Source organism: Gobio gobio, assembly GCF_949357685.1.
Source record: "Gobio gobio genome assembly, chromosome: 5".
Lineage (NCBI taxonomy): Eukaryota > Metazoa > Chordata > Actinopteri > Cypriniformes > Gobionidae > Gobio > Gobio gobio.
In genome coordinates this window covers 59953689-59977362 of record NC_137101.1, presented here as the reverse complement: position 1 = coordinate 59977362, position 23674 = coordinate 59953689, and the positions used below count along the sequence as shown (strand labels likewise).

Below are 23674 nucleotides of genomic sequence, written 5' to 3'. Positions count from 1 at the left end.
TCAAATCTAGAATAAATGGAAAAACTAGATGAGCCCCGTGAAGACCTCGTTGACTAGGCAGCCATTGGCACAGATCCTCAGCAAAAACCACAAGAACCATACAATTCTTCTGCACAGACCTCCGCTTCGACTCCTCTCAACAATGTTAGCATGATGTATCCCTATCTTCAAGCTGAATGACTGGAAACTATGATTTTCTTTGATTTACCGTACCTGATCGTCACATTACAATTATTCAAATTTTCGGTGTGTGTGTTAATAATGTAGCATTACAGTGAAGTAGGCTCTATTTAAACCCGAACATTTATTTAAAGTTAAAAAGTTATTTGGAAAAATTACATTTCCTTAATAGCCTAAACACAGGCTTTACTCATTTCACACTTAAATTGGAATGTCATGGTTTCTGACACTTCAACTTCCCAAAAACACACAAAAAAATAAATAAATACAGCCCAAGAGAAGTCTGAATATAGTCTTTATTAGTTTATTGTCATATACATACACAAACGTTACAAATCACATACCCGTCACATGATTGGTCCTGGTTAACTACTTCACTAAAATGTTCCCACACTATATTTTTCCTTTTTCCTTTTGTTTTTCATTTTCCTTTTTGAAATTTCTCTTGGATCAGTTTTGCCTCCATTGCAGTGGACCCCACAACTGCACAGATCAAAGAGAGTCTGCAAATTCGTGCCCGACAAAAAAAAAACAAACAAACACATTTTGTACAGTTTGTAGTTAATATTTCCATCATTAATGATTTCTCATCCACCCACAAATCACCTGCAATCAGACTACTTTTTTTGTATTCCTTGGCCTACCCGACCCAAGGATTATCCGCAGTGTCTGTGGATATAACCGAATCTGCACATCACTATTACACATTTATTCTGTGGCACAGAACCACTATTATTTTAGTGACAGAAGTTCAGCTGTAGGATTAAATGTAATGAATAGAAATGTAATCTCACTGTCACTGATTTATCATGCAGCACAAAGCATTATGGGTAGAATCTCTCTACAGTCTATTCTGATTCATCAACACAGTTTCACTGATGATCCAGTATAAACCCCAAACCCAGGATAGAGTGGCTGAGTGAATGTGGTCTGGACTGTGTGGATGAGGCTCATTGTGTCTCCAGAGACACTGTAGAAGGACAGAGTTCCTGCACTGTGATCCACATACACTCCTGTTCTACGACTGATGGGCTTTACAGGGAGTTCAGTCTTTATGTTATAGTGTGTGAATGAGTATCTGGAGCGAGTGCAGATCAAACTCCAGGACTGATCATTACATCCAAACAAACACTCATTAGACCGTCCCTTCCTGCTGATACTCTTATATGACACTGATATAGGCACAAAACTAAACACACTCCCACTCCACTCAATCTCCCAGTAACAGCGTCCACACACACTCTCTCCACACAACACCTGATACTCATCAAATCGGTCTGGATGATCAGGATACGACTGCTCTATGTCAGTCCAGGTAATTACTCGGTTCCCCTCAAACAGATGGAGGTGTTTATTCACTGTGTTCATATCCAGAGTGAACTTTTGGGAATCTGGTGGAGAGAAAACACATAAGAATCAGGATTTAAGAATCTGTCATATCTTTTAATGTACCTGAACTCTTCATGTTGAATATATCAGCAGTGTCTCAGTACAGTTTACCAGATATCCTGTGCAAATCATCATTCACATGATCAACTCTAAACTCTTCTGTCATGTTTTCTTTCTCCTTCTCCAGGAAGATCATGAACACTTTTTCTGCTTGTTTTCTCAGTGACTTACATTGTAGGAAGTCGTCCCTGGTCCTGGGAACAATGTTGGTGGAAGTTACTGTGGAAATCAACAGACATGAAGAGTGTGATTATTATGACAAGAGAAAATGATCCCTGCATCCGTTCCCAAGACATTTCTAATATGATCTTCTACATGATATGAGATGATGGAGGATCATTTCTGAGAGCAGATGAATCTCCAGGACTTTACCTCTGTCAGAGATCTTCTTCAGTTCCTCTTTGCAGAAATCCTCCAGTTTGTCTTTCAGCTGATGGACAGATTCTCTCACGCCATCAAAAGAGGAGAGAGAACTGAAGGGATTATCATTGACATCTGTAGATTCAAGAGGAGCTGAGAGAGACTGGAAACTCTACAGGAAACAGAAATCAAAGCTCATCACCTCCACACTTCAGTCAATAACCTGATCTACTGTCAGATTTGATCTTTAGTAACTTTCCTCAATCCAGCACTTTCGATCATTGACAAAAAAAAGCTTCAAAAAAGTTATTCTTATTCTTTTCATGAACAAAGTTTAAACAAGTTTCAGTAGTTAAAAACCATTTCAAAGCGTTTCAATTAATTTTTTGACTTGTCAGGCGGTACAACCAAATAGTGGTATGTATACACCGATCAAATCCTTACGCTTTCCTGCTTATAACATCAACTTTGAGGACAAAATATTCACTTGCTGCCTAATAGGTGCCATGATGAATAGATGAATAGATGTTCACCTGTCACTTCATTATGTTATGTCTGATCGGTGTATACTGTAGTCGTACCTGACATGTAAAGCGTTTCATGCTACCCATAGTTAAAATTTGCTATTTTTACATGCATTTGAGAGAGATAAACCTACTCATTCTTATTATTACCTTGTCAATTCATAATAAAAGAGCCATGTTTGCAGGTGTGCCACCCTGATATTTGAGAATATACAAGTATGCTGGACAAATGTTTTTCACTCAACAGCTTTAAAACTACTGTTATTTATCAAACTTGTTTGGCCAGACCAGGAGTGCAGGGAAAGGAACAATTAAAGCAGAAACACTAACAAGGATGATAGATAACACACAGTTGACACATATTAACTAATAATGACATAACTATGGAGACAAACAAGTGGCGCGAGTCAGATCAAAGAAACCTGTGACAAATGAAAACAAACTGAAAGTCCAAGAACTAAACAGAATGGTGGCATAGGAGATGGCGGACAGGGGAGATGGCGAAACGATGCGGTGAAGCAGAAGAGAAGGTGGCAGGATGTGGCAAAGGGATGGTGATGGCAGGACGATGAAACCAAGGGATGGTGATGGTGGGACGATGATCTCCTGGCGGCGATGATGGTTGGTCAATGGCACAGACCCAGAGCTCCCCAATGCCGACAGTCCATGGAGGAGTCAAGGAGGGGAGGAGCCGAGATGGTGTAGCGGGGACTGACAGCATCTGAGGCACAATCAATGGAGACTTGGCAGATAGATCCATAGACACAGACGGAGAGCCGATGGACTCAAGCAACATCGCTGGCTCTTGAGATCTCAGCAATGCTACATCACTGACCGTCGTAGGTAGAACTAGAGTCCCCGAGGGCTGAGGCGAAGCTGGTGTGACGGAGGACAGAAGCAACGCCGAGGGGAAGGAGGAACCCCCTGCAGCCGTAGAGGTGGAGGGCCAGTGTGCAGCAGGGGATGGCCTGTAAGTCCATCGCGGAAGTGGTGTGACGACTGACCATGGGGGAGCCGGCAGGACGAGGGAACCTGGTTGAGCCTCAAGTCCAAGGGTCTCCAGTGGAGCCAAGACTGAGCCAACAGGTCGACAAGCTGAGAGGAAGCGAAGAGGTCGAAGGCGGGAGGTGAAGCCACAGGATCCTCTCACATGGGCACAACAGGTGGATGCACGACCTGCGGCTCGACATCACAGGGACTCCCGGAGACGGTGCAGGGCTATAGACACCTGGGCGCAGCAGGGCTGGAGGACTAGCTGAGCTTTGCGGTTATGATGGCGACGGGATACTTGACAGACTCATGGTAAGTTTAACACAGTTCGTGATGGAGCTCCACTTCCGGGGCAAGGGTCAGCTCTGTCCTTGCTCTCTTTGGCTCTGGTTGATGTGTCGTGGTGGGGCGGGTGGTAGCGCTACGTCTGTGGGGGATGACACGAGTACTCCACCGTCGATGGAGATGATTCAGGCTCTGAGTCTGGCTGTGTCCTGGATCAGGATCGGACGCTCTCCAGACACCTAATGACAGTTTCCCTCCAGTTCAGTCTGGTGGTGTCTGGGAGGTCAATGTGCTGATGGAAATTACCCCCAATCCAAAACAGGTTCTTCAGGGTCTCTTCGACAAAGGGGATGGTGAATGGAAGACGACAGAAGTTGGTGGAAAAGGTGAGAAAATCAGTGCACTCCTGACCCACCGAGATAAATTGAGCTATTAAATCCATGATGTAGGTCCAGTCATCTGTCTCGGGTGCATGCAGGCAGGAAGACGAAGACAGGCCAAACGTTTTTAGACAGAGATTAGCACAACACACCTACACATAAGAACAGACCAGGGGTGCACCTCAATCAGCTCCCTAGTTCAGAAGCAGGGTTGAGGTGTAACGCCGTTACGTAATCAGGATACAAAAAATTGGTAACTAATTTGTTACAGTTGTCAAAAAACAAAGTAATCAGAATACAGTTAGATTTGGTAAAAAATGGGAATACTTTCAGGATTACAATGGTTTAAATTTAAAACCAATTAATTTTGACATAACGTTATATTGAGTGCTTCTTGATTATAGTCCTTGGTTCTGTTGCCAGTCGTGACTCACGTGAGAGAGCCCCCTGCTAGAGCACGCACAAGAACACCCCTCTACAATCCTTCTCCTCAGACGCAGGTTGAGACACAGCTTATTTGTTCATCACAATGCTTCCCGACTCACGATTGCTTAGTTATAATAGTTTTCATTAGGTTTTATTTTAAATTCATATTTAAGTACTTTGATATTGCTTAATAAATTTACACATAAAGGTTATGTATAATTTGTAACTTTAACGGACTACATTTGAAAAATAACCCTCCCGACGCTGTTCAGTATTCAGGGTACTGATCAGGGAATCAGTAGTCTCTTTCAGAAGATGATGATTAGATGAAAGTCTGACTGATGATTATATAATAAGCGAACACAGATTAATACTTCAGTCAACGGCTCATTCTGCTCTCATTAAATGTTTTTCTGAGTCTCTTGTTCTTCTAGATGTCTGTTACCTGCAGGAAATGGATGTGATCCTGTGTGTGTGAAAGCTGCTCCAGCTCAGCGTCTCTCCTCCTCAGATCATTGATCTCCTGCTCCAGTTGCTCCAGTCGTCCTTCAGCTGGACTCACTGCAGCCCTTTCCTGATCTCTGATCTGCTGTGTGGCCTCAGAGCGGCTTCTCTTAAAGGAGTGGATGAGCTCAGTGAAGGTCCTCTCACTGTCCTCCACTGCTGTCTGTGCAGAGCGCTGTTAGGACACACATCACAATCACAGTGGGCTTCAGTGTGACTGAAAGAGGAGAATCCTAACTGAGACTTCTTAAACTCCTCTTCTCCAGACTCACCTTGTGAGACTCCACAGCCTCTCTCAGATGTAGAAGATTTTTCTCTCTCTGCTGGATTCTGTGCTGGAACGACCTCTGCGTCTCCTTCAGCTGGTGCTAAAGGACAAATAAATAACAGTAAATGTCAGAGAGATTCAGCTGTCATTTCAGCTCTATATAGCCTGTACACAGCAAAACAAAACAGCGGTCCTCCAGGTTCATTGTGTTACACAAGAGAACACAAAAATAACTAAAAATAAGTACTGAAGGGTTGAACATTATACACACACACACACACACACACACACACACACACACACACACACACACACACACACACACACACACACACACACACACACACACACACACACACACACACACACACACACACACACACACACACTATAGAAGACTAGATTAAGTGCATGTGTGCATACCTGAGCAAACAGTATGTGACAATTTTAAATGACATAAGTGGCACACTAATTACTTTTTTAATAGTGCACAGTCTGCGAGTTTATGCGTAGAGATTGATTTATTTAATATGGATGTATGCATGTGAGTGTAGTTGTTGTCTGAAGGCTTGGGGGAAGTAACTGTCACACAAAGGGTTCCCACTCTTTCATGAACACCAGATTCAAGGACTTTCAAGGACTTTTTAAAGCACCTTTTATTTTAAATCAAGCACAACAAATACGATAAAGGTGGGTGTGTTACTGCCAATATATCAAATACCTACTGTACCTGTGTCTATCATTAATGCAGTAACGCTAAGGCATATACTGACAACTAAAATACAATTTCCAATGAGGAAAATGTTAACGAGAGATGCAGTTTGCAGCTCTTATTCCTGCTTCTAACATTTATTTCATACTAGTTTTAGTTTTCTTTTTTTTTAAATCATTACTTAATTATAACATCAAAATATAAAGATAACATTGTAAACATGAATTTTCCAATTAAATGAAAAGACATGGACAAGTTAATTGTTAGGCATTAAAAATATGCAAAATTATTTATTAAATCACCTGTACATGTACCTTTTTAAAAATCAATTTGAATGCTTTTAAGACCTGCACATATATTATATTTAACATATATAATTGCTGCCGTAATAACGGCCCATTTCAAATGTTTATGTGCTTTTCTTCTTTTTATTTTTTGAGGGGTGAAGAAATATTGCTCTTGTAAATACTTGCCAGCATTACAGTAAGGAAAGTCTAGATCTTTAAAATGCTTTAAGACGCGGGTGGTGGGAGAAAAACACTGACATTCTGGATTTGGGCGGCAATAAAATCACTGACGACCCCACGAAAAACAATTACCATCCGAAAAGGGCTTTTGACAGTAGATGGAGCTTATGGAACAGCAGAAATATATTGAAATAGTTTCCTCCCGTAATGCTGTTTTGTTCTGGCTTTGGCAGCGCATGAAGACCAATTTTTGTAATAGCACCATGCTACTGTAACGAAATGTAGTTAATGCTTAATTCAAGCACTTACAAGGACCTATGTTTGTTTTCAAGTACTTTGCAGGCCTTGAATCCATGTGTCTGAAATTCAAGAACTTTCAAGTGCTTTCAAGAAGCGTGGGAACCCTGCACACAATCTGACCATGAGGGCCAAATACTTCTGTACTTTCTGCCAGGTGGTAGGAGGGTGAGAAGTTGGTGTGTGGGGTCATTTGCAATACAAATGGCTTTGTGGATACAGCGTGTGGCATAAATGTCTGTGATGGCGAAAAGACAGACCACACTGATCTTCTCAGCGGTCCTCACTATTCAACAAAAGGTTCATGGGATCCGAGATGGGGCAATTACCGAACCAGACAGTGATGCAGCTGTTCAGAATGCTCTCAACAGTCCCTCTATAGAATTTGGTGAGGATGGGGGGGTGGGAGATTGGCTTAACTCAGCCTTCTTAGAAACTAGAGACACCACTGGGCTTTCTTTGCTATGGAGCTGGTGTTAAGAGGCCAGGTGAGGTTCTCCGTGAAGTGAACACCAAAGAATTTGGTGCTCTAGACAATCTTCATGGATGAGCAGTCGATGTTCAGAGGAGAGTGGTTGTTAAATGCTTTTCTAAAGTAAAAAATTATCTATCATTTTGTCTCTATTCAGTGACATGGTGTTGACTTTGCAAGGGAATGTGCTTAGGGGCTGGAGCCGACACTGGACTGTGCTCAGGGGCTGGAGACGACACTGGCTGTGCTTACGGGCTGGAGCTGACACTGGACTGTGCTCAGGGGCTTGATCATGACTGTTTGAGATCTCTCAGACAGGAAAGTCCAGGATCCAGTTGCAGGGGGAGGGATTCAGGCCCAGCTTTCCAACCAGGTGCTGAGGAATAATTGTTGAATGCAGTACTGAAGTCTATGAACAGCATTCTTACATGTGTGTCCTTTTTGTCCAGGTGGATGAGAGCCAGATAGAGGGTGGCGGCAATGGCGTCGTCTGTGTTCTGCTTGACACTGGAGCTCAAGTCAGCTTAATTGATTGTGCCTGGAAAGACAACATCTACCCAATGTAAACACAAGACCATTTTCTGAGTTGATGGGAACCACAGACAGGTTGAAAGTGTATGCAGTAAATGGAGACCTAATTCCATTTGATGGTAGGGCCATCATCACTGTTAGTTTGCAAGGAAATGATAACCCCAACCTCTCAATGTTCCTTTTCTAGCAAGTTTTTCAGAAGTCCACATTTTTCTGTCCCCATTGGTAACAATTCCACATATGATATTACCCTGTCCGGTAACGTTCCTTGGTTATCTCCAGCCAATTTTTGAAGTACTGGAGGCTGAACTGCCAGAAAAGATAAAGTGTCATGTGAGGGTCCAGGGCACAACGGATTCAGCTACTAAAGAAAACTAGTCACTTTGGCATTCCTCCTGTAGACCTGTAGAGTCATTTGAGTGATGACCACCAAACAGTGTCCAGGAAAATGCTGTTAGAGTTTCAAGCCTTTACCCATGATGGAAGTGACATCAGCTGCATCCCAAGTCTGCAAATGCAAATTACTCATCAGTTCCCAAGTCTTTGTTCAAAGAAGTCAAGGACTGCATTCAAGATCAACTGGCAAAAGGTTGAATAGTGAAGTCTAGCTCCCCTTATTCTGCCCTAGTGGTCTGTGTGAGAAAGAAGGATGACTTGCTGAATCTGTGTATTGATTATCACCTTGTCAATAAAAAGACTGTACCAGATAGGTACCTTCTGCCAAGAATTCAAGATTGGTTCAGCATTCTTGACCAGGGGGAATGATGCATTCCATATCTTGATGAAATTCTATGCCAAGCCTTTTGAGGAACACGTGGAAGGAATCCACAAAGTCTTTCAAGCCCTCCAACGTCATGGGGTCAAGCTCATGCCTGAGAAGTGTGAGCTCTTCCACCACAAAGTTTGAATATGTTGGTCGCCATGTAATCACCAACGGTGTGTAAATAGATCCCAAAGATTTTAAAGCAGTTCTGTCAATCAAATTCCGCATTCCACAGACAACTGGTGATGTAAGGAAACTCCTTGTGTTTCCTAAGCTACTATCGTTCTTTTATCAAAGATAATTCATGTGTAGCCAAACCAATTTATGAACTACTCCAAACAAAACCAGGAGTGGCACCAGTTCAGTCCAGTCAAAAGACCAAAGGCCAACACCTGCCTTCCCTGACTCCTGTGGAGTGGCAAATTGAACATCAGAGAACACTTGAAACACTGATTGGCATGTTAATAAAGCCACCAGTTTTGGCCAACCCAGATTTCAACCAACCATTCAACCTATGCCACTGCTTGGTGGGAGAATTGTGTGACTACTGCTTTGACATCAGATATCAGCCAGGTAAAGTAAATATAGATGCTTAATTTCCCTGGAAGGCGGCTCCTGGCACCATAAATAAGACGTGTTAGATTTAAAGTTCAGGACAGTGGAGGAGAGCTGAGACGGAACATGGGAAGGGATGAAGGGCCATCTGCGTGTGGTGGTACTGTAGACTAACAGGGAATAGAGAGCCAGGCAGGGCCGGCAGGGAGTTAGGGTAGCATGGGTGGAGATGAAGGACCCCACAGCTGAGCAGATGGGACAGACGACTTCAATGGAGGAGCAGAAGACCACCACAGCAGAGTAGAAAATCCCCATGGCAGAGCAGAAAACCACCACCGTCAAGCAGACAGGACTGAAGATTCCCACAGCGGATCTAGAATCCAGGGCAGACGTGGCAGCCAGCTTGGAGGACTGGCAATTTTGTGGGATGCCAGCGGAGTGTCTGGAGTGCAATCTGACCAGTGTGCATTGGGAGTGCCAGCTGATAAGACGGGCATCTGGAGGGCAGGAAGCCATCAACTTGGCACCATTACCTCAGGGATGCCTGCAGAACCGTGTGAGGTCCAAACACACAAGAGGAGGACCTTCTTTGCACTGTGGTTAATTTGGTGCACAACCTGGAAGTTGTGGAAGATTGTGAACTGAGCTCCAGGGTCGGAGCGAACTCTTGGGTTGGAGCATGCTCATGAGCTGGAGCGGACTCTGGACCAAGTTCATGTGCTGTAATGGGCTCTTGAGCTGACACTGGACTGAGTTCATGTGCTGTAATGGGCTCTTGAGCCGACACTGGACCGAGCTCTGGAGCTGAAGTGGGCTCTTGAGCCGACACTGGACCGAGCTCTGGAACTGAAGCGGGCTCTTGACCGAGCTCTGGAGCTGAAGCGGGCTCATGACCGAGCTCTGGAGCTGAAGCGGGCTCTTGACCGAGCTCTGGAGCTGGAGCCGACACGGGACTGTGCTCAGCCAATAGCATTTAACAGGTTAATGTAAAATTTCCTGTTTTAGAACTAGCAAAATAATTGCAATTCACTCTCTATACAGGGACCAAATCTGCAAGATAACTGAGATGGAGGTGGGTGAACAGGTTGGTGGTTTTGATGCCCTTTGATGAGCTGCAGACCGGGCTGATAAACGAGTCATTTTCACAGAATCCCAAAAACTTTGAACTGTCTTGGAGTCTGAGTGGTCTCGTCCATTATATCTGATGCCATGTTTTTAAGTAGCAGTAGCAGCAACTCGCTGTCTCTGCATGTGTTTTATGACAGGTAGCAACCAGCATTAAAGGGTAACTAAACCCCTGCTCAGAGCTTAACTCCACCCACTGGCAATTTTCAAAAAATGCTGGAAAAGTGGGCAGAGCCCGGCGGACACAGAGGGGACGAACCGAGGGCGCGGCTGAGCGGAGAGTGTGCACCTGAGACCCGCAGTAACGGGTTGATTGACAGCTGTCTGACTCACGAGTCGCAGAGATGGAGAATGACTGGAGTGACGCCAGCTTTGCAACAGAGCGGTCATTTCTCCTACCTTCACCTGAAGTGGAGGAGGGTGGATTGTCTGTAGACACAAACCCGGAGCCTAATCAATGCGAGCCGCTGCTCAAACTGCGTTAACTCCCGATGCCGACGATGCTAGTGAAGCAGCCGCGCAAGAGAACTGACCTAATCTATCTGCGTCCGCGGCAACCACTTGCGTGTCAGGGTTTGAAAGTGTGTCTCATGTATGAAAATTATCTGTACGTTACACATGACGGGCGGCAATAATATCGCAAGAAAAGCCTGACGTGTACTGACAACTGCATTATTTAACCGTATTTCCTTCAATACAATGTTAAAGCATGTGTCAAGTGAGTTTCATTCATAATGTTTACTTCATGTAACATGACAGTTCATACCGGAGTGAAGCCGTTCTCATCGTGTGATTGGGGGAAACTTTTCTGAGGGCGTGGTGAGCTCGCGCTAGGGGCGCGGATAGTGAGCCGTTGGAGGTACCATCCTACGTCACGATGTACCACAACGTCCAATAGGAAAATTCAACTGCAGTAGCCACCTTTCAACCTTAAGAGGGCAGCACTTTGGCGGTTTTACACCATATTTTAAAGAATTAAAACACTTTATACTCAAATGTCAAAACATTTACTCGAATCAATGAACAGCATTAATAAAGCCCCATTATTACAGATCATTAACTAAAAAAAGTTGGTTTAGGGTTTAGTTACCCTTTAAGGTATAAGACTGCCACATTCTGTACACTGGGATGTCAACCAGATACTGGCATGGGATTATTTATGTGTCATATTATCATGTGTACCTTTATATTACGGTTATCTCCAATACCAGTATATTGCGTCACCCATAAGAACGGGTGAATATATCACTCCATTATTTTGTTGCCTATTTTTGTTGCCAAAACCTATTTTACCAACTATTGTGTTAATAAAATGTTTACACTATTTCAACATTGCATTTGTGCTGCACATAGAACTTAGCAGAAGATGATGTGTGAATGCATGAACATATGAAACAAGCCTAAATGGTAACATTATTTATTCAGTGCCTAGTTTTACGTTCATACCTGTTTCTCTGTCCTCTGAGCCGCGGCTGATACAGTGTCGTGGTTTTTATGTTCATCCATCATACACAGCACACATATACACTTCTGATCAGTGCGGCAGAAAACCTCAAGGAGCTTGTCGTGTTTCTGGCAGATCATCTCCTGCAGTCGTCCAGTGGCATCGGTCAGATTGTGTCTCTTTCCATTAAACAAACTCTCATGTTGTTCAAGGTGATTCTGGCAGTAAGAGTTCAGACACACCAGACAGGACTTGACGGCTTTGCGTTTTCTTCCAGTACAGACGTCACACTGCACATCTCCAGCTCCAGCGTAACAGTCATCAGGAAGTTTAGACTTCTTCAGTTTCTCCACCACTTCAGCCAGCATGGTGTTTTTAGCTAAAGCAGGTCTTGGACTGAAGGTCTGTCTGCACTGAGGGCATCTGTAGGCACTCATCTGATCCTCCTGATCCCAGCAGCCCGTAATACAGACCTTACAGTAACTGTGTCCACAGGGGATGGTCACTGGATCCTTCAGGAGATCCAGACACACTGGACACAGGAACTCGTTCTGATCAACTGAAATTCTGGCTTCTGCCATTTTACTGCATACAAAGAGAGAAACAAACACACAATAACTCAACTATACTTCAGTATTCTTCTGAGCACCAGGTCAACAGTTTTGTTCTCTTCAGTCTCACACGAATGTAATAAAACAGGCAAATAGCTTTTTTACGGGCGAAAATGATTTAGAATCTTCTTGGGATCACGATTTAAAAAAATGTATATCGATTTTGATACATGCATAGATTTGATGTTAGATTTGACTGTAAACTTGGTATTTTTTTATTTATTTGAACTAAATTAAAATGAGAAGAGAAGAAATTAAATGTGGAATCTTTTGAAATTTCAGTACCTCCTATTACAGAAGTACTAGTACTTTTGACAGCCTTACTCCTGGATCGATTAAACAGGCCTGATTACACAGTACTATACAACTACTGCCACACACTGTCCCATCCCATCCCTATCGCAATGAATGTTAAATGCAGTAGTGTACAAAGACGTAGGTTCCTGCGTTTCTGCTTACCCCGGCCAAAAAACCTGCTTGAACCAGCCCAATCAGCCAAATGACTGAGAATTAACACAGTGATCTAAGGATGTCCTAATATGTACACCCGAGTACCAAAGTGAATTTCAGGTCCTAGACTGCCATCAGAGTGGATGAGTACTCAAACAAACCCATGAGCAACAGCAATACAGCAGCAATATCTTCATGATTACATCACATGATCATTAATTTATGAGCACACATACCTCTTTGGTAAAGCAGAGGGAGTGGACGGACCAGATGACCTTCAAAAAGACAAGACAAGCATGAGTTACAATAAATGACATTATCACAACGGTGTCTACCCCCTTGAAGTACCACTGAGTTAAAGGACATCCAGAAGGCAAAAGAGAGCCAAAGCAAAGTGCTTTCACTGTAGCGTATTGTTCTAAAACAATGATGTGATCAATATTTCAGATTCACAAGCTCACTCACTTAATGGTTGAAGTGCCACGAGGCCACGTGCCATCTTCATTCTTCTGTTCGACAACTATTACCTGCACAGAGAAAAACAAATATAGCAGAAAAAACTAAACAAATTGGAGTGGAAGTGTCTCATAAAACATACCAAGAGCTTGTCCAGCGCATATTCCCAAAACAAAAAAAAGTAATAATATATATAAAAAAACATAAGCCTATTTAAAGTATTTCAGGGTTTCGTACTCTCTTCTGTCTGAGTGTGTTGTGTTCGGTGTTGCACACGGCTCATGCTTTAAGGTTGTCATGTTTTGTGTCATCATGTAGTCGGAGAGCTCTCATTGGCTGCATATTCATGTCAAGTTGTGTGTGAGCTCATGGCTGTTTTGTTTGTTTGTTTAATGTTAGACCGATATATCGGCCAATATTTGCGATTTTTACGTGTATCGGCTGGGGTTGCACTGATACCACTTTTTTTCAGACCAAGTACAAGTACTTACATTTGGGTACTTGCCGATACCGAGTACTGATACGAGTACTTAATAATGCCATTACAGTTCTTCTAACAATGTTTTATTTTCATCAGATGTTTTTCACTTTCTGACTGTAACAAAGTAAATGCTGTTGCTGACATTTTAACATTCAACTTGGTGTTTTCCTGAACAAACATGGCACTGCTGCCCATTTCACATAAATGTAACCTGTAACATTCTTGTGGATTCCAGTACCACACAATATAGTAGCAGAACAACTGAATTAAATTATTATATGTTATCATAGCCATACAGCCCTTTTCGGAAAAGTGAGAGGCTGGTTATTTTTGATGAAAAGAAAACTCTCTCCATTATCAGCTATGAGCCCGTTTCTGTTTTCATCTACAATGTATGACACTGAGCTATGGATGTGAGAGACTAGTCGATTAAACGTTAGTGCTGCTGCAAGACGACTTGGAAAATACTAGTTGTTTACATTTTTTGGCACATTTAAGGTTTTGCTTTAAATATATATATATATATATAACAAAGGCTATGTTTAAATTACTGTCCCGTTAATGTTATATCTTGAAATTAATATATTATTTAGAAAAGTGTATATCTGCAGCAAAACAAAATCATTTCATTTTCCCTCAGGTTTTGCATGCGTTGGTTTTCTCTGGAGCTCGCGGAGGCTTCAGATAAATCTCCACTCGGGTGAAGGAGGGATTTTGTAAGCTTACACAAAACTTTTCCATTTTCTTTCATGTCATGTCAAACTAGTATAACAATTAAGCTTGCTTAGGCTTGTTATACTACCGGGGTTAGGCTAGTCATTGCGTACATCCCTACTAAACTGGAATCTGCTCTTCAAGACAATGATACATTTTAAAACTTTCAAAGCATCTTTTAACTGTTTGACTTAGTTCAAATATTGCCATACACTTTGAAAGTGGAAACACGTGCTCTATATGTGCTTGCAACTATAGCTAAGCAAGTTTGTGCGTCCAAATGGAAAACGCAAATGCTGAATGCCTCGTCTATAAAACTGCTTGCCAGTGGATTTAGGGAGCTGCAAATAGCGAAGTTGTAGGCTATTCGTATGCATAAGGTAGCTGTTATGAACACTGGTCATAGGATTAAGTAATGTCGACGTTGTACCGTGGTATTTGTGGGAGTTTTATTCAGCGACCATGTCCTCCACTGTTGTTTGCAGTGTCACTTTCTTCTTCTCGCGAGAATGACGTTGTTCGCTACACCATACCTATCATTAAGGTACTGTTAGCGGTGGAAACACAAGCCGGATCAGGGTCTCAAATCGTACTGTACTGTTGTCAAAAATATAGTTTTCGATATGTTTCGATACTGAAATATCTGAAACAATATTCCTTTTCTACAGTACATTAACATAACGTTAATTCTACTCATTCCCGCAGATTTCGCGCTTGCATCTGAAGCGCACACACACACATACCGTAATAAAGCCGCCTCTGACAATACAAGTGCAAACATGAGCTCCTTTTTCCAGCTTATTAATGGTCAAATACATTATACATTATTAATGGTCGTAACCAGTTCAGGAAGAATGTACAGGAACATTATTTGGGATCCATGAGTGCGTCAGGTCTTAAAGGGACAGTAGTTTTTTATTATTCAAACTACAAAAAGATGAAGATGATCACTTACTGCTCTTGACTGATTAACTTGTGTAACTTTAATGGATTCATCTGTATTCAATTTTTTATAATGAAGATTATCCAATGTTATTTTAAATTTGATTACTTTGCTTTTTAAAATTCAGTTTCTTACCTGAATACTGTTAGACTTACCTGAAAAAATAAAGCAGTCTATTTCATTTGTATCTTTATTCTATTGTATTTATTTGTGCTATTGTTAGTCATTTGTTTATTTGTTCTCATTTTATTACCGTTTACCCGTCTTTTTAAATTCAATTTGAAATCAAGCTTCCTTGTGCTGTATGCAAGCTATTGCAATACAACTAGTTAGCAAATATTTGTGAAATAATTGTAATGGTAATTGATCAACGTTTATACATGAGAAAAAGCTTTATCATATAAAGTGATCCCTTCAGAAGAAAATTAATTGCCTAGACTTTCAATAGACGGACAAGTATAGAAAAATGGTATCGAATATCGATACTTTTTAGGTATCGTATCGAAGTTAGAAATTCCAGTATCGTGACAACACTACTGTACCGTACCACTCGGTTGAAACGAGCCATTATTCTTCATGTGTTCTCCGTCCTGTGCCAGATCATTGTCGAATGTACCCACTTGTGTCCTGCTGTGTATTTTCTTGTCCTGTCCTGCCCTGCCTGGTCCCGTTTTGCCTCGCCTAGTCCTTCCTACTCTTACAGAACTCAGTTAGATTTTTGTCCCATTTGTCAAATTCATGGTTCAGGAGAAGACCCCACACTTCACATTTGTTGTTTTGGAAGAATTTATTGTTTTGTGCTGTGAAGAATAAGACTTGAATTCACCTCAGAAGAAGAATGGGATGTTGATCCAACGGAAGATATAATTTCTGACGAGCAAGTCATTTATTCTCACTTAAATTAGCTAACCTTTTTTTGCTAGATAAACTTGTAAACATTTTACTGCTTGGACCTTTTCCAAACTATATTGCCAGATGAAAAAGTGTGAAATTCGATAAAAAAATAAAAAAAATCGAATTCTATGCTTTCACTTTCCTTGAATCTCTCCCTATTCTAGCTTATGAGCACTTCTTGTATTTGTTTGCCCTTTTCATGATAAATCACTTGCTGTATTCCTCATTTGTAAGTCGCTTTGGAAAAAAGCGTCTGCAAAATGGATAAATTTAAATGTTGAAGTATAGGGGTGTAACGGTACACAAAACTGATGGTTCGATACGTACCTCTGTTTTGAAGTCACGGTTCGGTACAGCAGTTTTAAAAAATGTATTTTTATTTATTTTTTATTAAACCGTGGTTTACTGAAAAAATGGTCTCTGTCCTTAAATTAAATTATAACAAAGTTTCTGAAAGATAATGCTGTAAACTGTATAAGGAGCCCTTACTTGCACATTATTACTATAATATTAAAGGTTAACAACAGAGCCCAAACTATGAGCCTATATTCAGCTTAGGCCTGCACGATTCTGGAAAAAATATGAATCATGATTTTTTTAGCTTAGAATTGATATCACGATTCTCTGCAACGATTTTTTTTTCTCATGAAGTGTAATGTTTTATTGCACACATGAACCATGACAAAACAAATTGGCAGTACCAAAAATATTTGTTTTGGCACAGAAGATTGCACATCACCACAAGCCTGTAAACATAGAGGCTTCAATGAATAAAGAAGAAACTCTTTAACTGCTTGCCTTTTGTACAATTAGCATTCAACTAGGTTACCAAAAATAGAAATGTAACGCACTGCAGTGAATATGGCTCTAAATAGGCTAATTGAAACGTCATACAACATTCAAAATAGTTGCAGGATGGTATTGAGTAGCGTTTGTCCAATGTATGGATCATCTTTAGAAATCCGTCACGTTCTACGTTGTATATTGGAACCATATCTTTTGTTAGATGGTAAGGAATGGCTTCTGTTATTTCCTTGCTCCTACTTGAGTTATGTGGGTATGGCATATTTTCTCTTTGCCTTTTGTTTGATTCACATTAATGGCTCAATCGTCAGCAGGTTTATTAGACGCTGCCCCTTTAAGACCGAATGCAGCTCTAATAATATCATATTCTCCCATTTCTCCAAACCATTTACGACATAAACTGTGTTTAAGTGACTGCTCTCCAATCCGGTCATTTTGACATAGTCTAAGTGTTGTGTATTTGATGGTTTAGACGCGCACATGAAGCCTAATGTATAATGTGCAAGTCGGTCCGTTTCTCACACAGCGCGCGCACACACACACACACACACACACACACACACACACACACACAAGCCACCTTGAAGTTGGAAACAGCGCCTCTTCTGTGGATTATTGTGCATTTAATAGCTCTTTTTATCACCAAACACGTCCTGCATTTTAGCAACAGTAGACACTGCCTTCTACAACAATCACTGATTCTGACGTTAAGTTTAGGTTTAGGGAGAAATGACAGCGCTGCTGCTGTGAAGGGAAGGAAGTTGCACTCGACGGAACATGGATAAAGGCGCTTTGTCATTGGCTGAGGGTGAAGCCCTGAACTTTATGAGAGCGGTCCTTTCAAAATAAAGGCCAATTTATTTATATATATATTTTTTAAATCGAAGTCATTTAAAAAAAAAATTGCATTAACTCCTAAATCTAATTATAAAATTATGTTTTTTCTCCAATTCGTTGTTGAAATATAATCTTAGTGACTGTCCTTTTCATGACAGATTTATCTAAACATAGCATTAAATAATCAAGACATCACTAACAGGTTAAGTAGAATTTATATATATATATATAGTGCATATATTTAGTGAAAGAGTTGATTTCTCAAGTGAATTAACAGCTGTGGACTGAATGGCTTCTGACTCTGAGGCAAATGATGCTGCGTGACATTGCTTACAAGCTGTTTGACTTCTTTCCACGATTGAAACACTGATTGAGCGAATACACGACATATGATATGTTTCAGTAAGTGTTATCCTCAACATACCTTAAAATATTAATTCATGTTTATTCTTCTGGAAGAGATGATTGATCGCGTTCACTCGTGCGCGCCGCGGCCGCTTTAATTGACGCGCCTATACAGTGATCAGTCACGTCACATTAAAGAGCGTCAAAACGGCATTTATCGTTTGAATTTCGTGATAAAATGAACTGAATACTTAATATGTTCCAGTGGGAACTAGGATTGAAGTGTGTTCCGCGCTTAAAGGGGTCATAGAATGCCATTTTTGTACAAGTTAATATGATTCTTTAGTGTCTAAATGAAAAGTTTGTAATATACTTTAATTAAAAATTCTCATTAGTATTGTAAGAAAACACTAATTTTACCTGGTCAAAACCAGCTCTGTTTTCAGCAAATAATTTCAGTGCATGTGACTTTAAATGATAATGAGCTTTGCTCACCCCGCCCCTCTACTCTGTGGGGCGTTCGGTTCGACCCGACACAACACCACAACACACGTGGAGTGTTGCCTTGACAACATTTGAGGGTATATTTTCGAGAAATAATGGCAACGGGAGTCTCTGAGGACACATCTGAGCAACCGTATCAATTTGAACCGGAGTCGGAGCAGGAACAAGATGACAAACCCAACGAAGTTCGAACAGGACGTTTCTGAATGGTTGGTTAACGTCATGTCACTTTGATCTATCTTTGTACTGGCAGGGTAGCGTAGTGAGATACGAATGCCATGTGTTTACTCATGTATACGTTAGTTCACTGACAGATTGATGTTATGTTATAAGATTTTTTTTTTTACATTACTTCTTAATCAGTAACAGACACCGTTATAAACCATGTACAAAAGTAAGCTTAGTGTATTGTTACCACGTTAACTTTATCACCCGAGTACATAGTTTGTAATAACAACCATAACGAGTAGTTCACGTATAAACGTGGGATTATGAATTATATTGAGAACGTCATTCACAGAAAGCATGCCGTAATGTAACTTACCCTGTAAACTTTAGCCTCATTCATCGTGAAGCATGCAAGCGATTTGCAAAGATTAATATAAAGGTTAATAAAACGTTACACTCACATCTTCCTGAGGTGCAGCAGGAACACAATCCTTTTTTCAAGAGCAGCTTCTTAGCAAAACCTGCTTTATACTGACCCTCGTTTATAAAGCAGTCTGCTGAGAAATGATTCGCGCAAACATTGACGTTGATCGGGGGGAATATTCCCTTCTAAAACAAAACTCAGCAGCCACTGGGTCTTCAGCGGTTCGGATTTAGGAACATCAAAATGACTGCTGTGTTCGTTATTACACCCAACAACACAACACCACAATCGCTTAGGCGCCATTCTGCTCCAGCGTATCAACAATGGCGGACTGATGACAGCTCGCTCAGGGCGGGTCTGTGTTGAAACGCTGCTGTCAATCAACAATCGTGGGAGGGGCGTACACCGTGTAACGTCACACGATCAGATGGCTCGATTTGAGACAGGGGAAAACATAAGGAGATTTAAAAAAAACACTGGATGTATTTTTATCATTATAGGATGGTTGTGTACAGGCACTGCCAACACACATTTCCGTATAATCAACTTGTAAAAGTGCATGTACCATTCTATGACCCCTTTAAAACAAGCCGACTGTTAACTGTTCAATATTGCATTCGGAACTGTTCGGTACACACGCACACCGAACTGAGAGCCCTGTACCGAAACGGTTTGTGTACCGTTACACCCCTATTGAAGTATGAAATATATATGCCGATAGGCAACCTTTCACTGCTAAATGTCTAAATAAATCTAAATGTAAACACAAGGATGTTTTATGCTCTGTAATGTAATATAAAACACAGCACCATAAAAAGCAAGGTAACACATTATTTTGATGGTCTACCTTAGACATTCTACTAATTATAAGTAACTTTGCGACTACATGTCAACTAACTCATATGCCAGGGAAATTAACAACACTCAGAACCAAGTTGAAAAGTTTCTACAGCCAGATTTACGCCATCTCCATTATGAGGATAAATAATTTCTATAAAGTTATCTACACTTGGGGATGGTTAATTGTAGTAAGGAGATTCAGAGGGAGAAATATAAAGAGCACTTATGAAAATATCTTTTGTAGTTTGATCAGGGCCTGAATTTCAGAGCCGGATTGCACGCATTTCGCATAATTTTACATATTCCTGCAGGTTTCGCAATTATAAAGTAGGACATTTTTCAAATATTTATGCACTATAGAATCTCCGGTCTGTAAATTGAAGCTCAAGCACATCTGGATTATGCAGAAAGACAATGATCCAAAGCATTGGAGTAAATCCACCTCTGAAGGGCTCAAAAAAAACAAACAGCAAAATTAAAGATTTAGAGTGGACTAGTCTAACCTTAAATGGGCCGTTCATGATTAGACAGTTCTCTGTCGTCACAATGACTGACAACTTAAGTTAATCTTTTGTACAGGAAGAAACAGCAAATTCCACAATATGGCATATATGTGACCTATACAGTATTAGCACCACCAGAATGCACTAATCAAACACATCTGTGGTCTAGGGATGCGCGGTATACCGGTACTGGAAAAATACTGGTATATATTTTATTTAAAACGGTACGATATCATGATTTTGCTCATTTCGGTATATGCTGCTGTTCCTAAGTTCACCGCTAGGTGGCAGCGCGCTACCCAAACTGACGTGAAACCGGCAAATGTGGCAACAGAACAAGATGAATACAGCAGTTGAATCTCACTCAACACGCACACAACTCATTAATAAAGAGAGTAGACGTGAAATTTGGAATTACTTTGCTTATAAAACTGCTGAAGAACCATCAAACCTTGCCAAGCATCGTCACTTAATTCCTGTCTTGTAAGACATTAAGAGATCGACAGGTGAGTGCATCATTCTAACCATCTAATTTAGACTTTTTTCTTTTAACACTGATTAACGCACATACATAAGATCGTATTGTTTAAATATAAAGAAATCTCCAGCGTTCGTTTCAACCAGTGATGTTTAGACCTCATAATATTTGCACCCATACTATTACACTATTTACATCCGCGAAAGACATAACCAACTGTGTTTATGTAACTACTCACTAAAGATTGACATTTTTGACATAATTTTGTGTGTATTTGACTGAGGAAAAACAACTTAATTTGGAATGCGCGAGCCCTTTAGGCGCGTGTGTGTGTGTGTGTGTGTGTGTTTGTTGTTGGCATGAGCGGAAAGAAAACTCTCTTAAAGAGCTCTCATCCCATATGTGTTACGAAATGCTATAAAATCGCTTGCATGTTCAAATTGGCGAGGTTTAAAAAGACGTGGGCAGGGATTTCCGTCAGTTGTCCCGCAAGTGTTGAATCTGAGCGCGCAAATTGCTTTTATAGTGCAGGTGCGATGAGGTGTAATGCTGAAATTACTTACAAAAAAGTTTCCAAATGACTGATTGATGTGACAATCTTTGTTGATTAATTTAATAATTAACATTTGCGGTAATTTCCCGCTTCATAAACCCAAAACTTGCGAGAGTGAGTAAAATTATGCGCAATACCCGCATCAAAATTCAGACCCTGTGTGGTATCGATTTAATATCGGTACTTCGGTATTAGATTGTGGTACCGTACCGAAGACAAAATTGTGGTATCGAGCCATCCCTACTGTGGTCTTAACATCTGCCAATACACGGAAAACAGAGCAGGTATGACACTGGAATCTCTCACCTGTTCGTTAAAGAGTCCAGATTCCAGAATGGTGCTGGTCGGTTTATTCAACGGCTCAAACACATTGTTCATGTATTTGCTCCATAGCCTGGTTTCCTTCTCGTCTGGAATACGGAATGATTTCCGCATCTCTCGTTCAATGGTGTCTGTCAGGACAGATGTGGTAAATTCATAGTGTGATACATCAGTTAAAATCAGTAATGTAGATTGCATATTAATAATATTTATTTATTTATTTATGATTTAATGCCATAACAGCAACAATGGCTATATTCATGGCAATCAGCAGTATCACTTCAATACATTGTTTACAATAATTTAACAATTTTGTCCTAAAAACAATCACTATACAAAATCAGGCATATATACCAATAACAACAACAGCAATAATAACACCAATTACATAGAATCTTTCAATTTAATATTTGACAGAAATTCTAAAATTACTCCAGGAGAAACCTTTTTAAAAATGTCCATTAATGTGTTTTCTGAATAAAACCTTTCTCTAATATTATTTAACAAAGGACGTTCTATTAAAATATGTTTTACACTCGTGAAATTCTTACACAGATCACAAACCGGTTTCTCTTCCCCGTTCAATAAATATGAATGAGTCTTGAATGTCCAAATCGGCATCTCGTATATACAACCTGGTCATATCTAATTTCAAAATAATAACTCCTTGATTTAAAACTGGATTCACCTCATATAATTTGTTATTTACACATTCGTTCCATTCCATTTGCCATTTCTTGTAAATGTACAGGTTCAATATGGGTTAAACGTCAGATGCTGGTATTTTACATTCTGTCATTTCCAACTGAAGTGCTTCCTTTGCTGCTTTATCTGCTTGTTCATTAACAGTCAAACCCATATGGCCTGGTATCCAACAAAAAACAATATTAACATCTTGTTTCTTTAAAGAGTCCACTTTTCCTATTATGCTGGTAATTATAGGATGTTCAGTTTTCAAAGAATCAAGTGCTTGTAGGCAGGATTTAGAATCTGTGCAAATTAAAAAGATACGTTGTTGTTCCTTCTCTATTTTTTCAAGAGGTAGAAGTAATGCACATGCTTCAGCTGTGAAGATTGAACTTTGTCCAGAGATACGCATATTAATAATACAATCAAACAAAACGAGTACTTAAATGGGTACACACAAGATGTTAGTTTAACACAAACCTTATTTTGACTGATTAGTTAGTGTTGGCCAGACGTCAAATCAGTCATTTCTTGATCCAATTACTTTTTTATAGATAATTAAAAATGTCCCTCTAGGGCTAACATTTATATAGTAATACAACTATTGTACTGTAAAAAAAAAAAAATGTAATAACAATCCTTCAAGCACTCAAGCCAGGAGCATATTTCCTGAAAGTCCACTACTCAAATGACGAGTTCAGATTTCATTCCCCTTGACTCCTTGCAGAACCCCAATACCAAAAATATTTTTCTGCCACTAACCGACTAATAAAATCTTGGTCGACTAAGCCTCTTTCCATCCACTAACGTTTTGTCGACTATTAGGGGCCGGCCCTAGAACTAATGATACTGTGTGGTTGCAAAGATTGTTTGTGAAACAAGTACCAGCTATCAATAACCATCAGCTAAAGTCTGAACATACCTATGGT

At 40.5% G+C, this 23674-nt stretch overlaps 1 protein-coding gene across 3 annotated transcripts in view; it reads right to left on the bottom strand.

Annotated features, from left to right (window-relative positions):
- Positions 1-458: 458 nt before the first annotated feature.
- Positions 459-23674, bottom strand: part of LOC307127085 (tripartite motif-containing protein 16-like) — a 27007-nt gene continuing 3791 nt past the window's right edge. Inside the window, exons 4-14 of one of the 3 annotated variants that reach the window (XR_013816597.1) lie at positions 23668-23674; positions 22044-22189; positions 13259-13320; positions 13030-13068; positions 11735-12317; positions 5371-5466; positions 5040-5273; positions 2002-2161; positions 1801-1848; positions 787-1571; positions 459-683 (exon numbers count right to left, since the gene is read on the bottom strand). The exon at positions 23668-23674 is cut by the window's right edge and continues 120 nt beyond it. Coding sequence is in view for 2 of the 3 variants with exons in the window: in XM_079818074.1 (XP_079674200.1) it covers positions 1042-1571; positions 1801-1848; positions 2002-2161; positions 5040-5273; positions 5371-5466; positions 11735-12317; positions 13030-13068; positions 13259-13320; positions 22044-22189; positions 23668-23674 (1905 nt within the window). In the remaining variant the exon portion in view is untranslated. The other 2 variants (XM_079818074.1, XM_079818075.1) reach the window with 2 other exon arrangements.